The sequence below is a fragment of the Lonchura striata genome, chromosome 12 (genome assembly GCF_046129695.1).
Source record: "Lonchura striata isolate bLonStr1 chromosome 12, bLonStr1.mat, whole genome shotgun sequence".
NCBI lineage: Eukaryota > Metazoa > Chordata > Aves > Passeriformes > Estrildidae > Lonchura > Lonchura striata.
The window spans coordinates 23530964-23550973 of NC_134614.1; the positions used below are offsets into that span (position 1 = coordinate 23530964).

Sequence of the window (20010 nt, forward strand, 5' to 3'; positions counted from 1 at the left end):
ACCCCAGCAGTGAGTGTGGGATGGGATGGACCCCAGCAGTGAGTACAGGATGGGATGGACCCCAGCAGTGAGTATGGGATGGGCTGGCCATGGCAGGGACGGCTTCCCAGGTGAGCACCAAATTCATCAGTAACTCTGCTACCCCCGGTTTTCATCCTGCTTCCTGCAAAGTTGTTTTGCAAAAACCTCACGGCCCCTGAAGATTCCCATTTAGGGATTTTATCTGGCCTTAATGCAAATCTTGCCACCGATTTAAAAGGAAAATAGATGGCAAAGACACTTCTAGTTTCCTTAATGTGCATAGCGGAGGATAGCGCAGCACGAAATTACCACGGAGGCCATCAAGTCTGATTTGCATTTGAATTTGGAAGGGCTGGGGAAGGAGACAGCTGCACTGCTCACAGCACGCTGCAAAGGTCTGGGCACGTCTGCAGCTCTTGTGCAAGAGCAGCCCTGAATGTGGAGAAATGCCCTTTGCCTGCCCCTACTCCCCTGATCCCTTTGCTGCTGGAATCCCTGCCAGGTCCTGTCCTGTGAGTGCTGCTAAATTCCTTCCTCTAATGCTGCTGGAATTCCTGCCTCCCTGCTGCTGCTGGAATTCCTGCCTCACTGATGCTGGAATTCCTGCTTCTAATGCTGCTGAATTCCTGCCTTACTGATGCTGCTAAATTCCTTCCTCCAATGTTGCTGGAATTCCTGCCTCCCATGCTGCTGGAATTCCTGCCGGAATTCCTCCCTCCAATGCTGCTGAATTCCTGCCTCACTGCTGCTGAAATTCCTTCCTCTAATGCTGCTAGAATTCCCTCCTCTAATGCTGCTGGAATTCCCTCCTCTAATGCTGCTGGAATTCCTGCCTCCCTGCTGCTGGAATTCCTGCCTCCCTGCTGCTGGAATTCCTGCCTGGAGCAGCAGCTCTGCTGTCAGAGCAGAGTGGGAGCAGGCAGCAGATCCCTGATGCAGCACTTTTCCTCCCCCTGCTCACCCCTGCAGGATTTCTCTCTGATGTCTGATCGTGCAGCTGTACAAAATACATTCCAGCTGGAAAAACGAAATTCCTCCTTGGCAGCTGGACAGGGGTGCAGAACCATGGACAGAACCACCAAGTGGTTCTCACAAATGAGATGAGGCCCCTTGCAGCTGTAGTGGACAGAGCCCTGGGAGCAGGAGGAAATAAATGGAATTCCTGCCCTGGGGTTACCCAGTGACACTGGGGCCCTCTGCCAATGCAAATTCCAGGAAGGGAAGGGAGGAAAAGAGAATTTGAAATCCAGCTGGGCCAAGGCAGGGGAGTGTGTTGCTGGTGCACTTCACTAACCACAGTTTGGATCAACTAAGCTGAAATTAGTTTCTCCCCCACAAAACCCAAAATCTGAGAATTTCATGCCAAAACTTGACCAAAAAAGAAAAGCAGCCAAGCTGTGATGCTGCAGTGTTGTCTGTGGGAAGCCCAGCCTGGGGACATCCCACCCCAGGGTCCCTCCTGCGCTCATCCTGCCGTGCTGCCTCTTATTGCTGGTTTCTGACTTCTGAGAATAGTCTCCCCTCCCACCAAAGAGCAGCCAGATTTTGTTTTGGGAGGGAAATATTTTTACTAAAAATAAATGCTGCTCACCAAAGCCCCATGTTTCTGGTCAAACACCCCATTTTCAGCCCAGGGCTGTAGACCAGAACATGTTTTTAAGGGGCACAAGGGGCAGAGGCCCCTGGCTTGCCCAGATGTGCCAAGTGGGATTTTGAAGCTGATAAATGTGTTTGTTAGGAAATGTGCAGTCTCTGAGTTTCAGGTTTATAAGCTTTTACTCCTTTTTTATAATTTGTGAAATTAGTGTTTTTTAAAAACATTTTCATTATTGATAGAGAATTCCCTCTGTTGATGGTCTCAGCTGCACCAGCTGCTTGTTCATTCCCATGTCTGTGTGTTCATAACAGTTATTAGAAATCCAAATGAAAGTTTTACAAGTTTTGGGGTGCATTAGTCCCAGTGTAACTGCTCCAGTCGCTGTTCTGTAGCATTGATTAGGTTATTGATCAGCTTATTGATCAGTCTCTGGTCAGGCAGCAGCCATGACTGCATGTAACAGTAGCTCACTGACCACCTGAACCCAGCTTCTTTTTTAAAGTTTGAATATTCTGTTGAATTAAAATTGTTTACAGTTCCATTTTTAGTTGAAAAAAATGAAAATTGTATTAGTGGGCTTAAAAAAAAAAAGTCCTAACATCCAAGCAAAGCTCCTCAAACTTAATTTTCAGTGAAGTTTTGAGTATGGTGTTCGTACATAAAAATGGGTTTGATGTTTTTATAGCCATTTCACTTCAAAAATATTTTATACTGTGAATAGGGACATTTAGCAGTTTTAGCAATGAGAAAATAGGAAATGTGAATTACAAATTGCCCTGGATGCAGCAATTCCTGGAGCAATTTTTAAAAGAATCTCGAATATCTTGGCTCAGACGAAGACCGAGGGATGTGTTTTCAGTATTTCGTCGCGAGGGTGGCTCTGCTCCTCTCCCGTGGCTCTGGGCAGGGTGGGTTTGGCTCTGGGTGCCCCTCGAGGAGCAGGGCACAGAGCCCAGGGTGGCTGGGACCCAAGGGTGGGCTGGGACCCAGCCTGGCTCAGCCCGGGCTCTGCAGGGCACCGGGCTCTGCTCTTGGGTTTTGGGGCTCAGGGGCTGCCCGTGCCTGCTCAGCTGCTGGGTGCTGCGGGTGCCATTTCTGCTCCACTGGGTGTCCCCTGGGTGCTCCTGTGTCCCCGTGCCCCCTGAGCCCCGTGTGCCCCCAGCCACTGGGAATCTGGAATCTGGGGGCTGAGCTGCATTTATCCTCTCCTGATCACGGGCCACAGGCAAACCACAGGCAAAATGTGGGTGGTTTTACAGAGAAGTAGCCTTGAAAAAATCTCCGGGTTTTAGCAGATCGTTAAAAGAACAGAGCAGCTGGGGCTGCCCCTGGATCCCTGGCAGTGCCCAGGGCCAGGCTGGAGCACCTGGGGCAGTGGGAGGTGTCCCTGCCATGGCAGGGTGGCACTGATGGGATTTGGGGTCTCCTCCAGCTCAGACCCTCTGTGGCAGGGCTGAAGATGTGCACGTCAGGCTGAAGTCTGTGAACTCCTGAGAGGCTTCCTATGGAACCACTGCTCACAACTCTGGGGCAATCTGCTGGAATTTAGGCTCAGGAAAGAACGTGCCAAGCACTTGGGAGAGGGGTCTGGAGTGAGTCCCGAAGAAGGCACCGATTGCCATGGGAGGAGAGCCCTGGAAAGGAGAGAGATCACCTCCCAGCGCCGGGGGAACGGGCTGGCTCTGAGACCTTGGCCTGGGATCTCTGGGGAAGCAGCAGTGCCACAGGCTGAGCCCCCGGCCACCCTGGGAGCCTTCCAGGCTGAAAGGGATGGGTTGGGGCCAAGCCTTCCAAGCCATTTAGGAGAAGTCTCTTAGGCATTCCTGTCTGCCATCTGGCGTGTGCCTGCTGCCGCTCGCTGCACGGCTTTCCCTGCTGGGGCACGGCTGGCACGGGCAGGACCTGGGCCCTGGCATCGGTGTGCTGTGCTCTGTGTGCTGGAATTCCACACCCTGGGGAGATCTCCCTGGTGGAGCCTGAGGTGGAGTGCCCCGCTGGGCTCTCTGCTCCAGTTCGTGCTGCCAGAGCAGTGTCAGACTGGGAGAGATCCCACACTTAACTTCGGTTGGGATTCACTGTAATTACTCCTTCCCCTTCCCGAGGAAAACACTCAAACGGCTGTTGGTGACGCAGCCAAAACATGAGGAAAACATGAGGAAAACATGAGGAAAACACTCAAACGGCTGTTGGTGACACAGCCAAAACATGAGGAAAACATGAGGAAAACACTCAAACGGCTGTTGGTGACGCAGCCAAAAAATGAGGAAAACCTCAGACGGCTGCTGGTGATGCCAGGGAACCCGTGAGTGACTCTGGGGCTCAGGAGGGCCAGGCCAGGCCAGGCCAGGGGCTGTGAACATGCAGAATGTCCCAGAGCTGGTTCAGGGCGGGGAAGGGAAGCCTGGCTGGGTGGTTGGAGGTGCTGAGCCCCTGGGCTGCCTCCCAGGGCTGCTTTCCTGTGCTGCTGCCTCCCAGTGCCCCAGTCTGGCCAGACAGTGCAGGGACTCAGGCAGGGCAGGCTGGGGGTGTTCCTGTGCCCAGACCTGTCCTACATTCAATGTATTTATTTCCCTGTAGACTCCATACCACCAGTAAGAAAGAGTGTTCAAAAGTCTGTTACTTGGTACACTCTTCCACCTACTGTATAGCTTTTGCCTGCTTTCCAAAAAGGTAAGGAAAACCGAGCTTTTCTTGTTTTATTCTCAAATTATGATGATGATTATGATTATTGTGACTATTTTTATTATATACATAATTGTGTTAGAAATGTTTATTAGTGCAGATGTGTTATAAAAGATATCCAACTTAAAAATTGTTCACAAACCCGTTACCAAAGCTGCCGTGGGGGGTTTGCCTGGGAAAGGGAGACCCTGACGTGGGTGGCACCAGCTCTGGGTGGTCTCTCCTTCCCACCACTGGAGCTGGATCCCACTAAAGCCCGTGAGGATGGAGATATTTGTTTAAAAACGAACAAACAAATGATCAGAAGCTAATTCTGGCCCCAGATGTGACAGCTACCACGGTGTTTTCTGAGCCCCCCCAGCAGCTGCAGGGCTGCCTGGCAGCAGAGAGAGACCCTGAGCCCAGGTGTGAGCAGCCCTCCCCTCCCCAAAATTCAGATGGCTCCAGAGGTCTGCAAAGCTGCCCCACGGCAGCCCAGTGGCACTGCCTTGCTGGGAGCAGCGTGAACAATTTTTGAGGGCTGGCTGTTCCTGCGTGTTGTGGCTGCCTCGTGGTGGTCTGTGATGTGTGAGCTCCTTTGGCCTTGTGGCTGCACCAGCCAGGAATTCCTGCTTCCCAGAGGAGTCAGGAAGCCTCTGGTGCTGGAGAGAGATGATTGCCAGCCCTTAATAAGCATTTCTCACAGCTCCCTGTGGCCAGGGGGCTTTGCCCTGGCACAAAAGCTTGTACCTGACCTGGTTCCTGGGCTGCTGTGCACTGAGGACTGGAAAATCACTGTATTCAGCCTTCAGAATGTTTAGCTGGGCCCTAATAGGCGAGAACTTCTATCAGCAAAGGTTGGAATGTCACTTGAATTGAGTCTCTGAGTCACAGGAAAAGAAATTACCAATATCTCTGGCTGGTGCAAATTGCCCCAGCTCCAGCATCAATTCAGTCCTCCTGAGAGCTCAAATTGGTTTTTATTGTATTTGAATCAGGGCCATTATGCCAACTCCCAGCTCGGGCACAGGGGATGGGAGGCTGAAGCTCCCCACGAACCCCGGGATGACCCCGAGCATCCAAGGGCTGCACTGGGGGAATGGGACAAAGGGGCCACTCAAACATTACTGCAAATGAAAGAGGAGACAGGGAAGGGCAGCTCTGTGAAGGTGAAATTGATAAAGGAAGGAGATGAGAGAGGTGGAAGACACCTAAATCTCAGCAGAAATCAGTTTTTTAAATAAAACTTTTATAAAAAGTGGCACAAAAGATAATTAGGAGCTCAGATTCTATTTTTTTTCCATGTAATAATGGAAATAATCTCAGGAATTGCTCTCCGCAAAGGCACACAAATAACTCTGTCATCCAAGTCCAATAGAAAGCAACTGGCCACTCCGATTCTTTAAGCAGATTTTAAACTTTGGTCCAGAAAAGCTTTGAAAATGCTGCAGCCAGGGGTGCTTGGGGCCTGTGCTGGTGCAGCCAGTGCTCCTCTGCTCCAGGGTGTTTTCCATCTCTGCCCCAGCACTGCTGCTCCAGCTCCTGCAGCCCTGCTGCTTTGATTTGTCCTCCCGGGAATACAAAGCAACAAGCAGCATGAAAGGATGCAGTGTGTTAAAAACAAAGCTGGAAAACATCAGCCTGGCTGTGAACTGACACTTGTTTTGCTGGAAGGTGTTTGTAGCAGGGATGAACAGAGCTGAGCCTGACGTGGCTGTATCAATTTCTGCTGTGATGTGCAGGGAGATGGGTTTGGAACGCTCAGAATTGTTTCCTGGGAGTGACAAACAGGGCCCCTCTGCTCTGGAGGGAATGCAAGGCTGGGAAACTGCTCGTGGCAGTGCGAGGGAAGGAACTGTCCATCAATGGGTAAGGCAAGGAATTGTCCATGGGTGAGCAAGGCAAGGAATTGTCCATGGGTGGGCAAGGCAAGGAATTGTCCATGGGTGGGCAAGGCAAGGAGTTGTCCATCAGGGAGCAAGGCAGTGCTGATTGATTCCCGGGTTTGGGGGCACAGAACATGATTGATCCCAGGCTTTGGGGGCACAGGACATGATTGATCCCAGGCTTTGGGGGGCACTGGACATGATTGATCCCAGGCTTTGGGGGGCACTGGACATGATTGATCCCAGGCTTTGGGGGCTGGCTGGACACAGACACCAGGCAGTGCTGACTCCTGTGGCACTGCAGCCTGGGCACTGCCAGGGCTGGCAGCACCCTGTGGAGTCCCTGCCTGCCCTGGGCACAGCTCCCCTGGAAGGGAATGAGCTGCTGAGTTCCTCTGGAAGGGAGCTCTTGGACAGGAGTCCTGGCATGGTTCAGAGTGCCTGGGGCTGCTGTGGAAAGGGGAGATGGTTCAGGAACCCCCAGAGCTCCATGCCTGCTCCCCTCCTGCTCACAGCCCCGAGAACCCCAGACCAGGGGCAGCCCGCTGGCCCCGGGGACAGCCCGGTGGCCCTGGGGACAGGCTGGTGGCCCTGAGGACAGCCCAGTGGCCCTGGGACAGCCCGGTGGCCCTGGGGACAGGCGGGTGGCCCTGGGACAGCCCAGTGGCCCTGGGGACAATCAGCTCTTTGAAGGCTCTGGGTCTGAGCTGTGAGATGCTCTGCAGCTCATCAGCCTCCAGTGTGTGCTGTGGAATAATTCTTTGCTGGATTGAAGTGTCATTTTTGTTTGAAATCTGGCCAGTTTCAGCCTGAGAAAATACTCCGTGTTTAACCTCACTTGAGGGATTTTCTGTTCAGCGGAGGCTGCTAAGAAATGAGAATTTGCACTCAAAATTGGTAACTGAAAGACTTTGACAGCCCTTCACTGCGTCTATTTTGATTCTGGAACGGCTGACTGGAGAACTAAACGTCACAAATTCCTCCTAATGGTGATGTGCTTATTTTAAAATTATTGCATGGAGGTGCACCCTGGCCTTGGGCACTGCCAGGGATCCAGGGGCAGCCCCAGCTGCTCTGGGCACCTGTGCCAGGGCTGCCCACCCTGCCAGGGAACAATTCCCAATTCCCAATCTCCCACCCATCCCTGTCCTCTGGCACTGGGAGCCATTCCCTGGCTCCTGTCCCTCCATCCTTGTCCCCAGCCCCTCTGTAGCTCTTCTGGAGTCACTTCAGGGGCTGCCAGGGGCTCTGAGCTCTCCCTGGATCCTTCTCCTCTCCAGGGGAGCCCCCCAGCCCTCCCAGCCTGGCTCCAGAGGGGCTCCAGCCCTCAGAGAGAACATTCTCTCCTGTCTGAACATTTGGGCATCATGTTACTTTCTTTTTTTTACATCTAAAAATAATTACTTTTGATGGTACATTCATATAATTGCCAGCTCCCATATTAAATATCTGCAGACTGTCTCACACATTTCATGGCTTTACACAATACAAGATTGTAGCGTGCAGGGAAGTGTCAGACTGTTTCCTTTTCTAAAAACTGAAATTCTGAGGGCACTTAAACCATCACCTTTGAGTCTGATGTGTGAATAAAAATGCACTCGTGGCTAGAGGTGCCTGGGATATGTGAAGCTGGTAGAGATGGATGTCTGTGAGCAGAAATAAGGATTAGTTAGTGTGTAAGTATTCATCATTGATTCCACATTTTGGAATTTCCACTATCTGGTCTTTCTCCCTGGATGAGCAGTGAGCAGACACAGCTACACCTCATGGGCCAGTCCCTCTCACCTTTTGCTTAACAAACTCTCAGTAGCTCTGAGGTCTCCCTTGGACTAATTTATCACTCCTTACATGCAGTTACGATGCGAGGGAGATTCTGTCAGATCTGGAGATTGTAATATCAGGGCAAAGACATGGCTTTTGGCTCTCCTGGCTCCCATCTGTGTGCAATGCCTCCCTCTGTGCCAGGCAGGGCAAATGTCAGGGCTCAGCTCCCTGCAGGGCTGCCTCACATCCCTCCCTGCTGGGGGCTGCTCAGGAAAGAGCTGCAGCACCAGGAGATCAAACTCCATCTCACCTCCATCCCTGGGCTCCCTGAATCACTGGATTGCTCCAGGAAAGAGCTGCAGCACCAGGACATCAAACTCCCAAAACTCCCATCTCACCTCCATCCCTGGGCTCCCTGAATCACTGGATTGCTCCAGGAAGGAGCTGCAGCACCAGGAGATCAAACTCCCAAAACTCCCATCTCGCCTCCATCCCTGGGCTCCCTGACTCGCTGCCATCCAGGCTCTGGGGAGCAGCTCCAGCTGCTGAGAGCTCCCAGCAGCAGCAGAACACTGGCTGGAAGGGCCGCTTTTGTTCAGAAATCTCTTGGAAATTTGGCAAGTGAGTCCAAAAAGAAAATTCTAATAATGACAGGGTAAAAAGGAGAACAAACCTCAAGCAACATTGAAGCAAAATAAATTTCTCAAATACACAAAGCCAGGCAGTTTCTGGGGGGCATGAGTGCAGGTATGGAGAAAACTGCTCAGGCTGTGTCAGAGCAGCAGAAAATCCCTGAGCCTGCCTCGCTGTGAGGGGAGCTGGCCACACCTGCTGGGTTTGTCCCCCTGGGCCAAGAAAAGCCCAGCAGCTCTGGGGACGAGGTGCTGCTGGCTGGGGAGGCTGGGGGCAGCCAGGGACGGGCACAGCTCTGTGTGCCAGGAGCCACGCTGCCCTCAGCTCTGTGCTGGCACCAGGAGATGCCCGTGTTGCTGCAGGGACCTGCCTTTGGCTGGCTGCTGAGGCCAGCAAATCCGAGCACTGAATTTGGGGTTCTGGGTGCTCCTCTCTCAGGCACTGCTGTCACACCCAGCACCTCTGGAAAACATCCCAGGGGTTGTTCCTCTTTGCTGGCCTCAGGGAAGGACATGTGGCATCTCCCAGAGAGCTGTGGGAATCCTTAGAGGAGAGCATCCTTCCAGCCTGGAAAAGAGCAGTTTCAGCTTTGGGCTGAGAGAGTTTGGCTGGGCTCTGAGGGAGCAAAGGCAGGGGGACTTTTCCAGCCACAGAGGAAAAGGAAAGAACAAGGAAGGGACTTGGCTAAACACGTGTCAATGCCCACGGAGCACGCCGTGGGTGAAGGGAAGGCAGCCCAGCCTGGGCTCTGAGCCTTGCCTGAGTGCCCCCCAGTGACCCAGAGCTCTCAGCTGGGAGCAGTCTGGCACTGCACCACTGAGGTGCCTGCTCTTGCTGTGCAGGGGAAAAAGAAATTGGAAAGAGAAAGTTGCCATAGTTACACTGCTTGTCACGATGCTTATCATGTCCCCGGGATAAAGAGCCCTGCATTCAATCTGGGCTCTTATTAATATCAGCTGTTAAACATTTCCAGGGTATTTGAAATCAAGACTTTCTGCTAAAAAATTAAATGTTGATTGCAGCAAAATTGGGCTGTTTAACAGCGCAGCTCGGAGTGTAATTTTGTCAGACACTGTGTAACAGAGTCGTACACCAGGAATACATTTTCCAGTGAATTGAGTCGCTCTGCACCTCATGAGCATTCTTGATTTTCCTGTTTAGATGTTTGTTACTTGCAAGCTTTTGCCAAGGAGTTGGAGCAGGCCAGCTGGCAGGAAGGGAGAGGAGTTCCTGGGGGTGAGTGAGAAAATATTGCTTGCGTGATTCTAACCATGGAAGGGCTGGCAGAAGTGGCAGTGCTGAGGAGAAGCTTCAGGGTGACCTAATTGTGGCCTCCAGTGCCCAAAGGGGCTGGCAAGAAAGGAGAGAGAGAGAATATTCCCAGGGGCTGAGGGACAGGACAGGGAATGGCTTCCATGGCAAGAGGGCTGGGATTCTGGGCAGGAGCTGTTCCCTGGAGGGTGGTGCACCCCCAGGATGGCAGGGGAAATAGAGGCTGGGAATGTGCTGGAGCACATCTGGAACACAAATGTACAGCTGTGCTGGCAGGGCAGGGCAGCCACGGAGCCCTGGCTGTGCCCAGGGCTTGGGGACAAGGCACTGGAGACATCCTGGAGCCAGTTCAGCAACACAGTCAGGAGGCAGAGGTGAATTGCTTTCCGACAGCTCTGACTGTTTTCTGACACCTCTGCCTCCCCAGGCCTCCTTGGGGATGTTTTAGCCCTAGCTCAGGTCATAATTTTAATTATGTTTCATGCAAACTGTTTTCACACTTGGCTCTAACAGCTCTCTGCAGAGCCTGGCTTTCCAGGTAAGCTAAGCAAAGTGCTGTTAATGACTTTGTTTTAAGCAGGTGAAAATAATTCGCTTCCATTTGTTGTCTTTGCAGCCACAGCATTCACACACAGCAGTAGGAATGGAGCTGGAATTAGCAGGTTTGCTGTACCTCCACCTCCAATGAAGGAATGTGAGCTGGGTTTGGTTCTTCCCTGCCACAGTCTCATGAACATTTGGAAACACATTTCCTAAGATCCTGTGCACCTTTCCAGCCCCACGAGCTCTGGTGCAGGCCAGGCTCTGGGGATGGATTGGGTGAGGGTTGTGCAGTGACTCCTTTGTCCCTGGCTCCTTCCCCACATCCTCCTGCACTCGGAGCAGGATTTCTGTCCCCACAGCCCTGCGAGCACAAACTCAGCTCTGCCTGTGCCCCTGCAGTCCTCCAGGGCTGGAGGTGCTGAGCAGCCTTGCTCACATCCCTGGTCTGACGGGGCACGTGCTCCCAAGCCCTGCCTGACAGAGTTCTTATCTGCAAAGCACACAGGGAGGAGATGGGGAGAGATGCAGCCAAACAGGAGACAGGGAAACAGCCAGAGGTGCCTGAGATGGATGTTCTTCAGCAGGGCTGTACTTTGTTGATTTTAGATTTTATTTGGAAGGGTACAACTAATCCTTCTCTATCAAGTTTTATTTCCTGACTGAAAATCTCAATGCCATAGTTCGGTTTCTGACAAAACCCTGCTGATGTTTCAGGCTGTGAACAGCCTGGCTCTGTTTCTGCTGGTGGCCCAGGTGGGGAGGTTCATCTCTGGGCTGATCTCGCGAGGTGCCCCCGGTAACCCCTGAAAGCCCAGGGGTGGCTGGAGGAGCTGATCCCTGAGCCTGGCAGCTGGAGCAGCTCTGGCACTGCAGATCCTCCCTGCAGCTCCTGGGGGCTGCAGAGAGAAATGCTGTGCTGTGCTGTGTGCCCAGAGCTGCCCTGGCCCTGCTGAGTGATCACACGTGGCCAGGGCCACCTCTGGCCAGGGACAAATGGGAGCAATCCCAGCCCGGGGCTCAGGGCTGTCCCAGCGTGGCCCCATCGCTGCTACAGCTCCTGAGGAAAGAAAGAGAAAACCATTTCTATTTCTGCTCCTTGTTTTCCCATGTGGAATGTGTTTGGAGAATTGTTTCCCTGGGGTGAGTGCTTGGTTGGATTCTGGTGAGGATTGTTTGAGCTGGTGGCCAATCCAACCCACCTGGGGCTGGGCTCAGAGAGGGTCACGAGTTGGGAGTGAGTTAGATATGGGAGTTAGAACAAGTAGGTTTGTAGTTTTAGTGTCTCCCTTAAATAGTATATGAATGTATTATAATACAGTTAAAACAAAGAAATCCTTCAGCCTTCTGAGCTGGGTCAGACCCCAGCATTTCTCCCCACCAGGTTCACCTGTTCTCAGAGGAGCAGAGCTTTGCCCTTGCCACGGGATGTCTCCTGCCAGAGGCCGTGGCAGTTTGGTGACATTCTCAGGGATGTGTTTTCCCAGGAAAACTGCAGCTGCCCCAAGTCTGAGCTTATTGCCCAGTGCTGGAAAAGCACAACAAACCCAAAGTGCTCCCTGTATCCAAGAGGGAAATTGTTACAGAGACATCAGAATAAGTCATTCACATCCTGGTTTATACTTTAGTGTAAATTTTCAGGGCTGGCAGGGGTGACATCCCCAGGTGCTGCTTTGCCCTTGTCTCGAGTGGGATTTCAGTGGGATTTCAGTGGGCTGCAATCCCTCTCCAGGCTGGAGGGCTGGAGTTAACTGCACTCTCTTGGAAATAGGAGCAGCATGGTTTGTGCTGTGCTCCATAGGATCTTTTCTTGCTTGTCTTTGTAGACAGCTGAAATTTGTTGTCCACGGGGCAGTGTCAGGGAAGTGTAAGGTTACCCTGTGGCATCAGGAAAAGCTTTCCAGCTCTGTGTGTCCCCTTTGTGCCAGAGCTCTGTGCGTGAGCCCAAGTCCATTATTTATCTGTACACTGGGGAAAACATGCCCAGCTTTGCAGGAGTCCATTCCCTCTTCTTGCCTCTTTGCAGTCCCTGTGCACAGGGACTGTGCAGGACAACCTTTCCATTCTGGGCTCATGGCCATGAGGAGCTTGCCATGCCTGTGGGATTCCTGCGGGAGCCTGCTTCCCTGAATGAACAGGAATATTCTGCTGGAAGCAAAGGCAGAGCTGCTGGCTCTGTGCTGCAGTGCAGGCGTGCTGTGATGGAGCTGCTGGCCCTGTGTTGTCTGAGCTGAGGGTTCCTTACCCTGTGGACAGAGAAGTTCAGCAGCAGCTTGGGCTCAGTCCAGCACATTTGCAGGACACCAAAGCAAACACTTGCTCTATGTACTCAAACCCTCCCACGCTGCCTTGAGCTCTGAGAGGGTCAGGCCATTGCCACTTTGACCTGAATTGATGCTATTATTATGCCATTATCTCATCCAAGAGCTGCTTTTATTACTCTTCCTCTAGGATGCGTTCCCAGCTCCCTCAGAAAGAGCATTGTAGCCCAGCCTGAGGAATTAAAAACACACCCTGAGAGCTGCTGCTGCTGCCTGAAAGCTTTGGAAGCTAAAGCAGACTTGGGAAAGAAAAGCCTTCCTCAAACCCTGTGCCCTGGGGAGCTGGTGAGGTGGGGCTCTTCCTTCCCATTAGTTCCTTCTGGGAGCTTCAAGCACTGCTCACTCAGAGACCCGGGATATTGAATATTTGTAATTGTTCCTCGTCCCCGCTGCTCTGGCAGGCCCCTGGGCTCAGGGCTCACTTGGAGGGTGCTGTCCCTCACCCTGAGCTCTGCAGGCTGGCTGTGCCAGGGCTCTGGCACGGGCAGGGGAAATGGCTGTGGCTGAAGGGGACAGTAATAAGGGAGCCCTAAAGGTAAAACGTAGCCCCGGATAGAATGTGAGGAATTTAGGAGTGGAATCTGTGTGAAATGAGAGAGATTGTGAAATGAGAGGGCTCCTCTATGGAAATACACCTGCAGCACCTGCCCAGCCCTGCTCTGAGCATGGCATTTGCATTCCGTGCATAAACATCCTTATTCTAATGAGCTGACTAAGGGGTTCATTATTAATTGCACTCTGAGCACCCCGAGGTGAGCCTGGCACGTCCAGGGTGCTGTGGCTCTCTGCTCCTGGAGCTGCCCTGGCACTCCCAGCCAGCTTTGGGGTTTTCAGTGCTTCCCAAAGACATCCCCCCCCTTTTCCTGAGGAGAACCCCACGGGCATGGCCAGCAGAAGGGGTGTGGGGGTGCTCAGAGGGGATTTGTCACCGACAGGACAAGGGAAGGTTTAGGCTGGGTACTGGGAGAATTTCTTCCCTGAAAGGGCTGCCCAGCCTGGCACAGCTGCCAGGGCAGGGGTGGATTTCAAAGCCCTGTGGATGTGGCACTCAGGGGAGCCTGACAGCTGAGGACAGAATCTATAGGAGAAGGCTGCAAAGCAACTAGGGGGGATCACACTTCTCCTAATGTTCTATTTGTTATTTAGTTTACTTTTATTCTGTGATTCAAACAGGACGTTCCATTGCTCCTGTGCATCAAAGCCACAGGGCCAGGCTGGGGGGACCCAGCAGCACAGCAGTGAAATGGCTCTGTGCAGTGCAGCCACTGAGAGCTGATAAGCTGCCAGAACACTGTGGCAGCACAACAAGAGAGATGTCAAAATGTGAAAGAACAATCCATTTACATTTAGATACCAAATTTAAAATTATTTTCTCCAAGCCTCATCCCATTTGTTGGGGTTTGAGGCACGTAGAATCATTTAGGGCTGTTGCTTTCAGCTCGCTCTCATCTAAATTCCCCAATTTAAAGGCAGCAGAGCATGGGGATAGCTCTGTCTTTCTGGCAGAGATCGAGGAAAAGCCACGCAGCTCCATTTTGCTTTTAGATGGACTAGAAGCAGGATTTAATAATCAGCCTCTGCTCTGCCTGGCACCAATGATATGGGTTGCTAAGCCAGAATGAAGGAAATGAAGGAGAGGAGCTGAGTTATCTGCCCCAGTGACTGCAGAGGGAATCAGAGCAGGAGTTCCAGGCTCGGGGCCATCCCCATGTCCATCCCTGCTCGCAGTGGCAATGCTGAGATGATGTTTCATCTGTTTGATAGCTTGAGATGCCTGGGGGCTGCAATCAAATTCATTTCTTGCACTGTAAATCTTTGCTCTTTAAGCATGGAAGAGGTTACAAATGTGCATAAAATTGAAGTGCAAGCGATTACATCTGGCTCTGAGTCACTATTGACAGCTCTGCCTTGCTCTGGGGTGCTGTGGGAGCTCCTTTCTTTGTGACCTGTGCCCAAGATAATGAAAACCAGTCAAGTGATGAAACTCATAAGGCCAAAGAGGATTTTTGCCTCTGTGTATTTGTTTTTGATGTGTAGCTGGTGTGGAGATGCAGCTGTTCCCCATCCTGCTCCCCGCTCCTGGAGGGGGTGGGTGTAGGCTCTCCGTGCCCCCGCTGCTGGGAAGGAGTGAATTCTGCTGCTCTGAGGAGCATGTTTTGGTCTCAGTGCAGCTGCAGGGGCTGTCCCCATTGGGGTGGTGCTGCTGCAGACTCTGGGTGCCTTGGCAGCTGTGGGAATCCTTAAAATCAGAGGGGTTTGGGAAAGCTGCAAAAGGCAGGCCCAGAGACAGCAGGGTGGTGATCAGAGCTAAGCAGCAGCCATAAGATTCATCAGCAGAAAAATTATACAAGTAGAAAGAAAGGGCAAATAGAACAATGGTCTGTGTGTTAATGCTTGGGTAAAATAACTCCCTAAGTTGCAGAAAATTATCTCTGGTGAGATATTAGGAAGTTTTAAGTTTAATAATGGAGCTGTGTGCATTGTGTTTTAAGGCTTGCAAGCAGGTATTGTATTGGAAAGAAGTGAGCATTGTTTTAACCAAAGGTACGTGTGCTTGCAGTGGTTGGATAGAACTGGTGTCAATATGCTTTTGCTTTGTGTGATGTGAGTGGTCAAAAAAGCTTTTAAAATGAGTTGTAACATCAAGTTCTCGGTCTGCTGCCAGGGATGGGAGCTGCTGGCACCTTCCCATTGTCACAACCATGGAATGAGGCTGATGCTGGAAAATAAAACAGGTGTCCACAGCATTCCTTGGCTCCATCCCTTTGGCACCAGTGGTTCCTTGTCCTGTTGGAAGTGGGAGAGGAGTACTGGGGCTGAACTGGTGAGAAAACCTGTCAGCAGCATGACTGGTTCTGCTGGGAGCCCCAGAAACACCCGGCAATGCCAGTTCAGACCGTGCCACACTGGAGGGGTGGCATGATCTGAACTCACAGTGGGAGCATCTAAATCTGTCACAGAAACGCTGCTGCTCCTTGAAATTGGAGCATGTAATGGGTAGAGCTGAAGTGCATCACAAAATAACACATGGAATTGCTGTGCAACCTGTTCCACGATGACATTTTTTTCCCAGGCTCATTTTACCCTTCTTCGGCATTTAATAGCGTTCCCCAGTTTATTGGATATTTGTAGTGTAGCCTGGAAGGATAATGAGTTTTGTCCTGGCAGATGTTGGACACCTTCGTGTGCAAGAGAAGTTAATGGGAACTGAAGATGATCAGCCCTTTTGGGATCAGTCCTTGATTGAACAGACAGCCCTGACTGGGGCACCAGGAAAGAGCTGAGTGAGGGTTTCAGGATAGCATTGCACGTGAGGCTCCTCCGTGTCCATCTTGGAAATACCTGGGGCTAAAATCCTTTTTGTCTTTGTCAGTGAACCAGTGAACACCACAGGAAATGCTGATATTGGGCTGCAGTGTGCTCAGAGTAGTCTGAATTGTGGGGCAGTGTTTCTGAAAAGCCAGCACTGCTGTCTGACTGGTGACACTGCTGCCTGGGGGACACGCCAGGGTGGGGAGCAGAGGGAGCTCTGTCTGGTCTCTGGGGGCTTGGGGTGCTTGGGGGTCTGCCAGAGATGCAGAGGATCTTCAGGGGATGCCAGAGATGCAGAGCATGCAGGGGAGCACACAGAGCCCTGTGGAATCCATGTCCTGTTTGGGTCTGGTTTTGCAGAGGCCCAAACCCAATGAAGTTTGAAAAGCACATTTGCAGAACAAATCCAATTGTTGTTCTTGCCCCTCCTTCCAGAGCGTCTCTTAAATCTTCCTGAGAAGGTTTTAAAATGAAGCACACCACATTAAAAACCTCATCCAAAGTGTGAGTGGAGTCTGCCCCAGCTTAGCAGGCTGGAAATACTCAGCAAACTGCTCAAGTTATGCCAAATTCCCCCAAAGACTGTGGGATTTAGACTTCAGTGGCTTAGCAAACTGGGATAACTGGGAATCCAGGCTCTTTTTTTGGTCTCTGTGGAGTTTAGGTTGGATATCAGGGAAAGGTCCTTCCCCCAGAGGGGGCTGGCACTGCCCAGGGAATGGGCACAGCCCCAGAGCTCCAGGAGCCTTTGGACAGAGCTCCAGGGATGGCCAGGGTGGGATTTGGGGTGCCTGGGCAGGGATAGGGCTGGACTGGGGGATCCTGCTGGGTCCCTCCAGCTCAGGAAGGAACACACTTCTGTGTCCTGGACCTGTCAGTGTTGCCAGAGTACTGCAGAACACTTTGCTTTGTGTTCAGCTGCAAATATTTGCATTTTTTCCTGACGGGAGCGAGTAGCAGCGCTCATAAAGTTCTGACTGCTTTGATTTCCTTCTGTTTGCAAACAGATTGGATTTGAAGGTCATAATTAGGAAAGCTGGTACCTTCATCCCCATATTGAAAAATTCTCAGAAGTCATAAAACTTGAATAAGAATCACTTTATCCATGAGAACAGCCAAGTTTAGCCCAGGAGATTTAAGCAGGTGCAGGAAATGTCACTGGTTTTGTAAAAAAGAAATCTTAATAGGATCTGGTTGTGGTGCCTGAGCAGCGCAGTCACCCAGACCACGGGAGCCTGACAAAATCAATCCCTGCTAATTCAGGTTATAGCCAGAGCTGGAGCTGGACTGGCCTGGGAGCCGCCGGCCCGGTGTCCTGTGGTGGGAGCGGGGCTGAGGAGCCACCAGGGTGTCCCCATTGTGGGCATGTCCCTGTCCCTGGTGTGTCCCATCCCTGGTGTGTCCCTGTCCCTGGTGTGTCCCATCCCTGCTGTGTCCCATTCCTGGTGTGTCCCATTCCTGGTGTGTCCCATTCCTGGTGTGTCCCCATTGTGGGCATGTCCCTGTCCCTGGTGTGTCCCATTCCTGGTGTGTCCCATTCCTGGTGTGTCCCCATCCCTGGTGTGTCCCATTCCTGGTGTGTCCCATTCCTGGTGTGTCCCCATCCCTGGTGTGTCCCCATCCCTGGTGTGTCCCATTCCTGGTGTGTCCCCATCCCTGGTGTGTCCCTGTCCCTGGTGTGTCCCATTCCTGGTGTGTCCCCGTTCCTGGTGTGTCCCCATTCCCGGTGTGTCCCATTCCTGGTGTGTCCCATTCCTGGTGTGTCCCTGTCCCTGGTGTGTCCCATTCCTGGTGTGTCCCATTCCTGGTGTGTCCCCATTCAGGGGACAGGCTCTAACCCCTGTGTCCTTCTCTTGCAGGCCCTGCTGCAAAAAAGAAGTACGTGAGCTACAACAACCTGGTGATCTAGGCCCAGCTGCCGTGGGGCCACCAGGCCCCGCCTCGCTGAGCTCCCCGCACGGGGCCGGGGACCGGGCACGGGGCCGGCGAGAGGAGCCCGGCTCGGGGCCACCCCGGGACCTCCTGCATCGCTGCCGGCTCCGCGTGCTGCTGGCCTGGCCGGGCCTTGGGGCCACCGGGGCCTTGGGGCCTCCCCTGCCTTGGAGCTGCCGTGACCGTGGGGTCTCTCCAGCCTTGGGAATGCCATAGCCACAGGGCCACCATGGCCGTGGGGCCACCATGGCCTTGGGGCCGCTGTGGCCTTGGGACCTGTCCAGCCTTGAGACCACCATGGCCTTGGGGCCACCATGGCCCTGGGGCCTCTCCAGCCCTGGAGCCACCATGGCCTTGGGGCCACCATGGCCCTGGGGCCTCTCCAGCCCTGGAGCCACCATGGCCTTGGGGCCACCATGGCCCTGGGGCCTCTCCAGCCCTGGAGCCACCATGGCCTTGGGGCCACCATGGCCTTGGGGCCTCTCCAGCCTTGGGGCTGCTCCAGCCTTGGGACCACCATGTCCTTGGGACCACCGTGGCCGTGGGACCTGTCCAGCCTTGGGACCACCGTGGCTTGGGACCACCATGGCCTCGGGGCCATCGTGGCCTTGGAGCCACCATGGCCGCACCTCAGGAGCAGCTCCCTGGGCCGGCTGCGCCCGGCTGCTCTGGACTCTAAGGGGCTAATTCTGTCTTTCTATGTACTTCCAGACTGCAAGTTTTGGAACTCTCTGTACAGTTTGTGAGGATTTTTGCATATTGCCATCCATGTTGTTCCGAGGTCACTGTTTGTTTTTTGGATGCACAGTTTCATTGAGGCCCTGTGCTCTCGGCACCTCTCGAACCAACCGACACCTGCGGATCTGAGACCCGTGTACATGACTTGTATTATTATTCTTGTATCACTGCGATCCATATACCTTATTTTTTTTAACTAAACAAACAAACAAAAAAAGAATTTAAAGACCAAAAACTGTGCTGGCGAAGTTTGTCCCCCCCTTCACACCTCCGATGGGCTGCAGAGGAAGCAGGAAAGATTTTTGCTGAGTTTTAGTACAGGTCTTGATCTTTGGAATGCATGCCAGTAATGTATTTTATGGTACATGTTAATAATTTATGTTTGATATTTGTATTTGTGTTCTACTTTGTTTTTTTCTTTAAGGTATATGACTATTTTGCAATAATTTCAACGATTCTTAGGATATTTGGAGGAAAGAATATGGCTTTTACATGTCTTGAGGTTTTTCTTTGTTGATGCCCCACCATGATTGACCAGTGTGATAAGGACTTACAGAAGCATGTATGTTTTCTACTGTTTGTAATAAGTAATTTCGTTAATCTTGCTGCTTATGTGCCAATTTAGTGAAACCAATCTTTGCCGCAACCTCCTCCCTCCCTTTCCATTCTCTCGATCCTGTGATATTATCCAAGAATGTATCAATAAAGGATTTTGGTTAACTTTTTTTTATTTACTCCAATAAATATATTTTTCCACTTGTTCCCTCCCCCTTCCCCCTTGTGACCTAACATTTATTTCATGACGTTGTCAGACATCCAAAACCCCGGCACCGAGGGCTTTGTGCACAAGGAGCAAGTCTGGAGGGAGGCCTGGCAGAGCTGGCAGCTGGTTGCAGGGGAGAAGTCTGTGACAATCCCAAAATCCAGGCTGGAGGGGTTGGAGTGCCACGTGACAATCCCAAAATCCAAGCTGGAGTGGCTGGAGTGCCATGTGACAATCCCAAAAATCCAAGCTGGAGTGGCTGGAGTGATATGTGACAGCCCCAAAATCCAAGCTGGAGTGGCTGGAGTGCCATGTGACAATCCCAAAATCCAAGCTGGAGTGGCTGGAGTGATATGTGACAGCCCCAAAATCCAAGCTGGAGTGGCTGGAGTGCCATGTGACAATCCCAAAATCCAAGCTGGAGTGGCTGGAGTGATATGTGACAGCCCCAAAATCCAAGCTGGAGTGGCTGGAGTGCCACGTAGCCTCCTGCCATGTCTGATACCCCAGAGCTGCTGGCAGCTGCTGATGCTCCCGAGGCCTCTGAAGGACACGACTTCAGCAGCGCAC

At 52.3% G+C, this 20010-nt stretch overlaps 1 protein-coding gene across 2 annotated transcripts in view; it reads left to right on the plus strand.

The window, feature by feature from the left end:
• The window catches only part of GRM7 (glutamate metabotropic receptor 7), a 176841-nt gene extending 157395 nt beyond the window's left edge, over positions 1-19446 (plus strand). The window contains exon 10 of one of the 2 annotated variants that reach the window (XM_077786197.1): positions 4196-4359. In XM_077786197.1, the coding sequence (XP_077642323.1) occupies positions 4196-4266 (71 nt within the window). In that variant the 3' untranslated portion in view covers positions 4267-4359. Of the gene's footprint in view, positions 1-4195; positions 4360-17866 lie in introns of those variants that run through there. The other variant, XM_077786198.1, reaches the window with a different exon arrangement.
• The last annotated feature ends 564 nt before the right edge of the window (positions 19447-20010 follow it).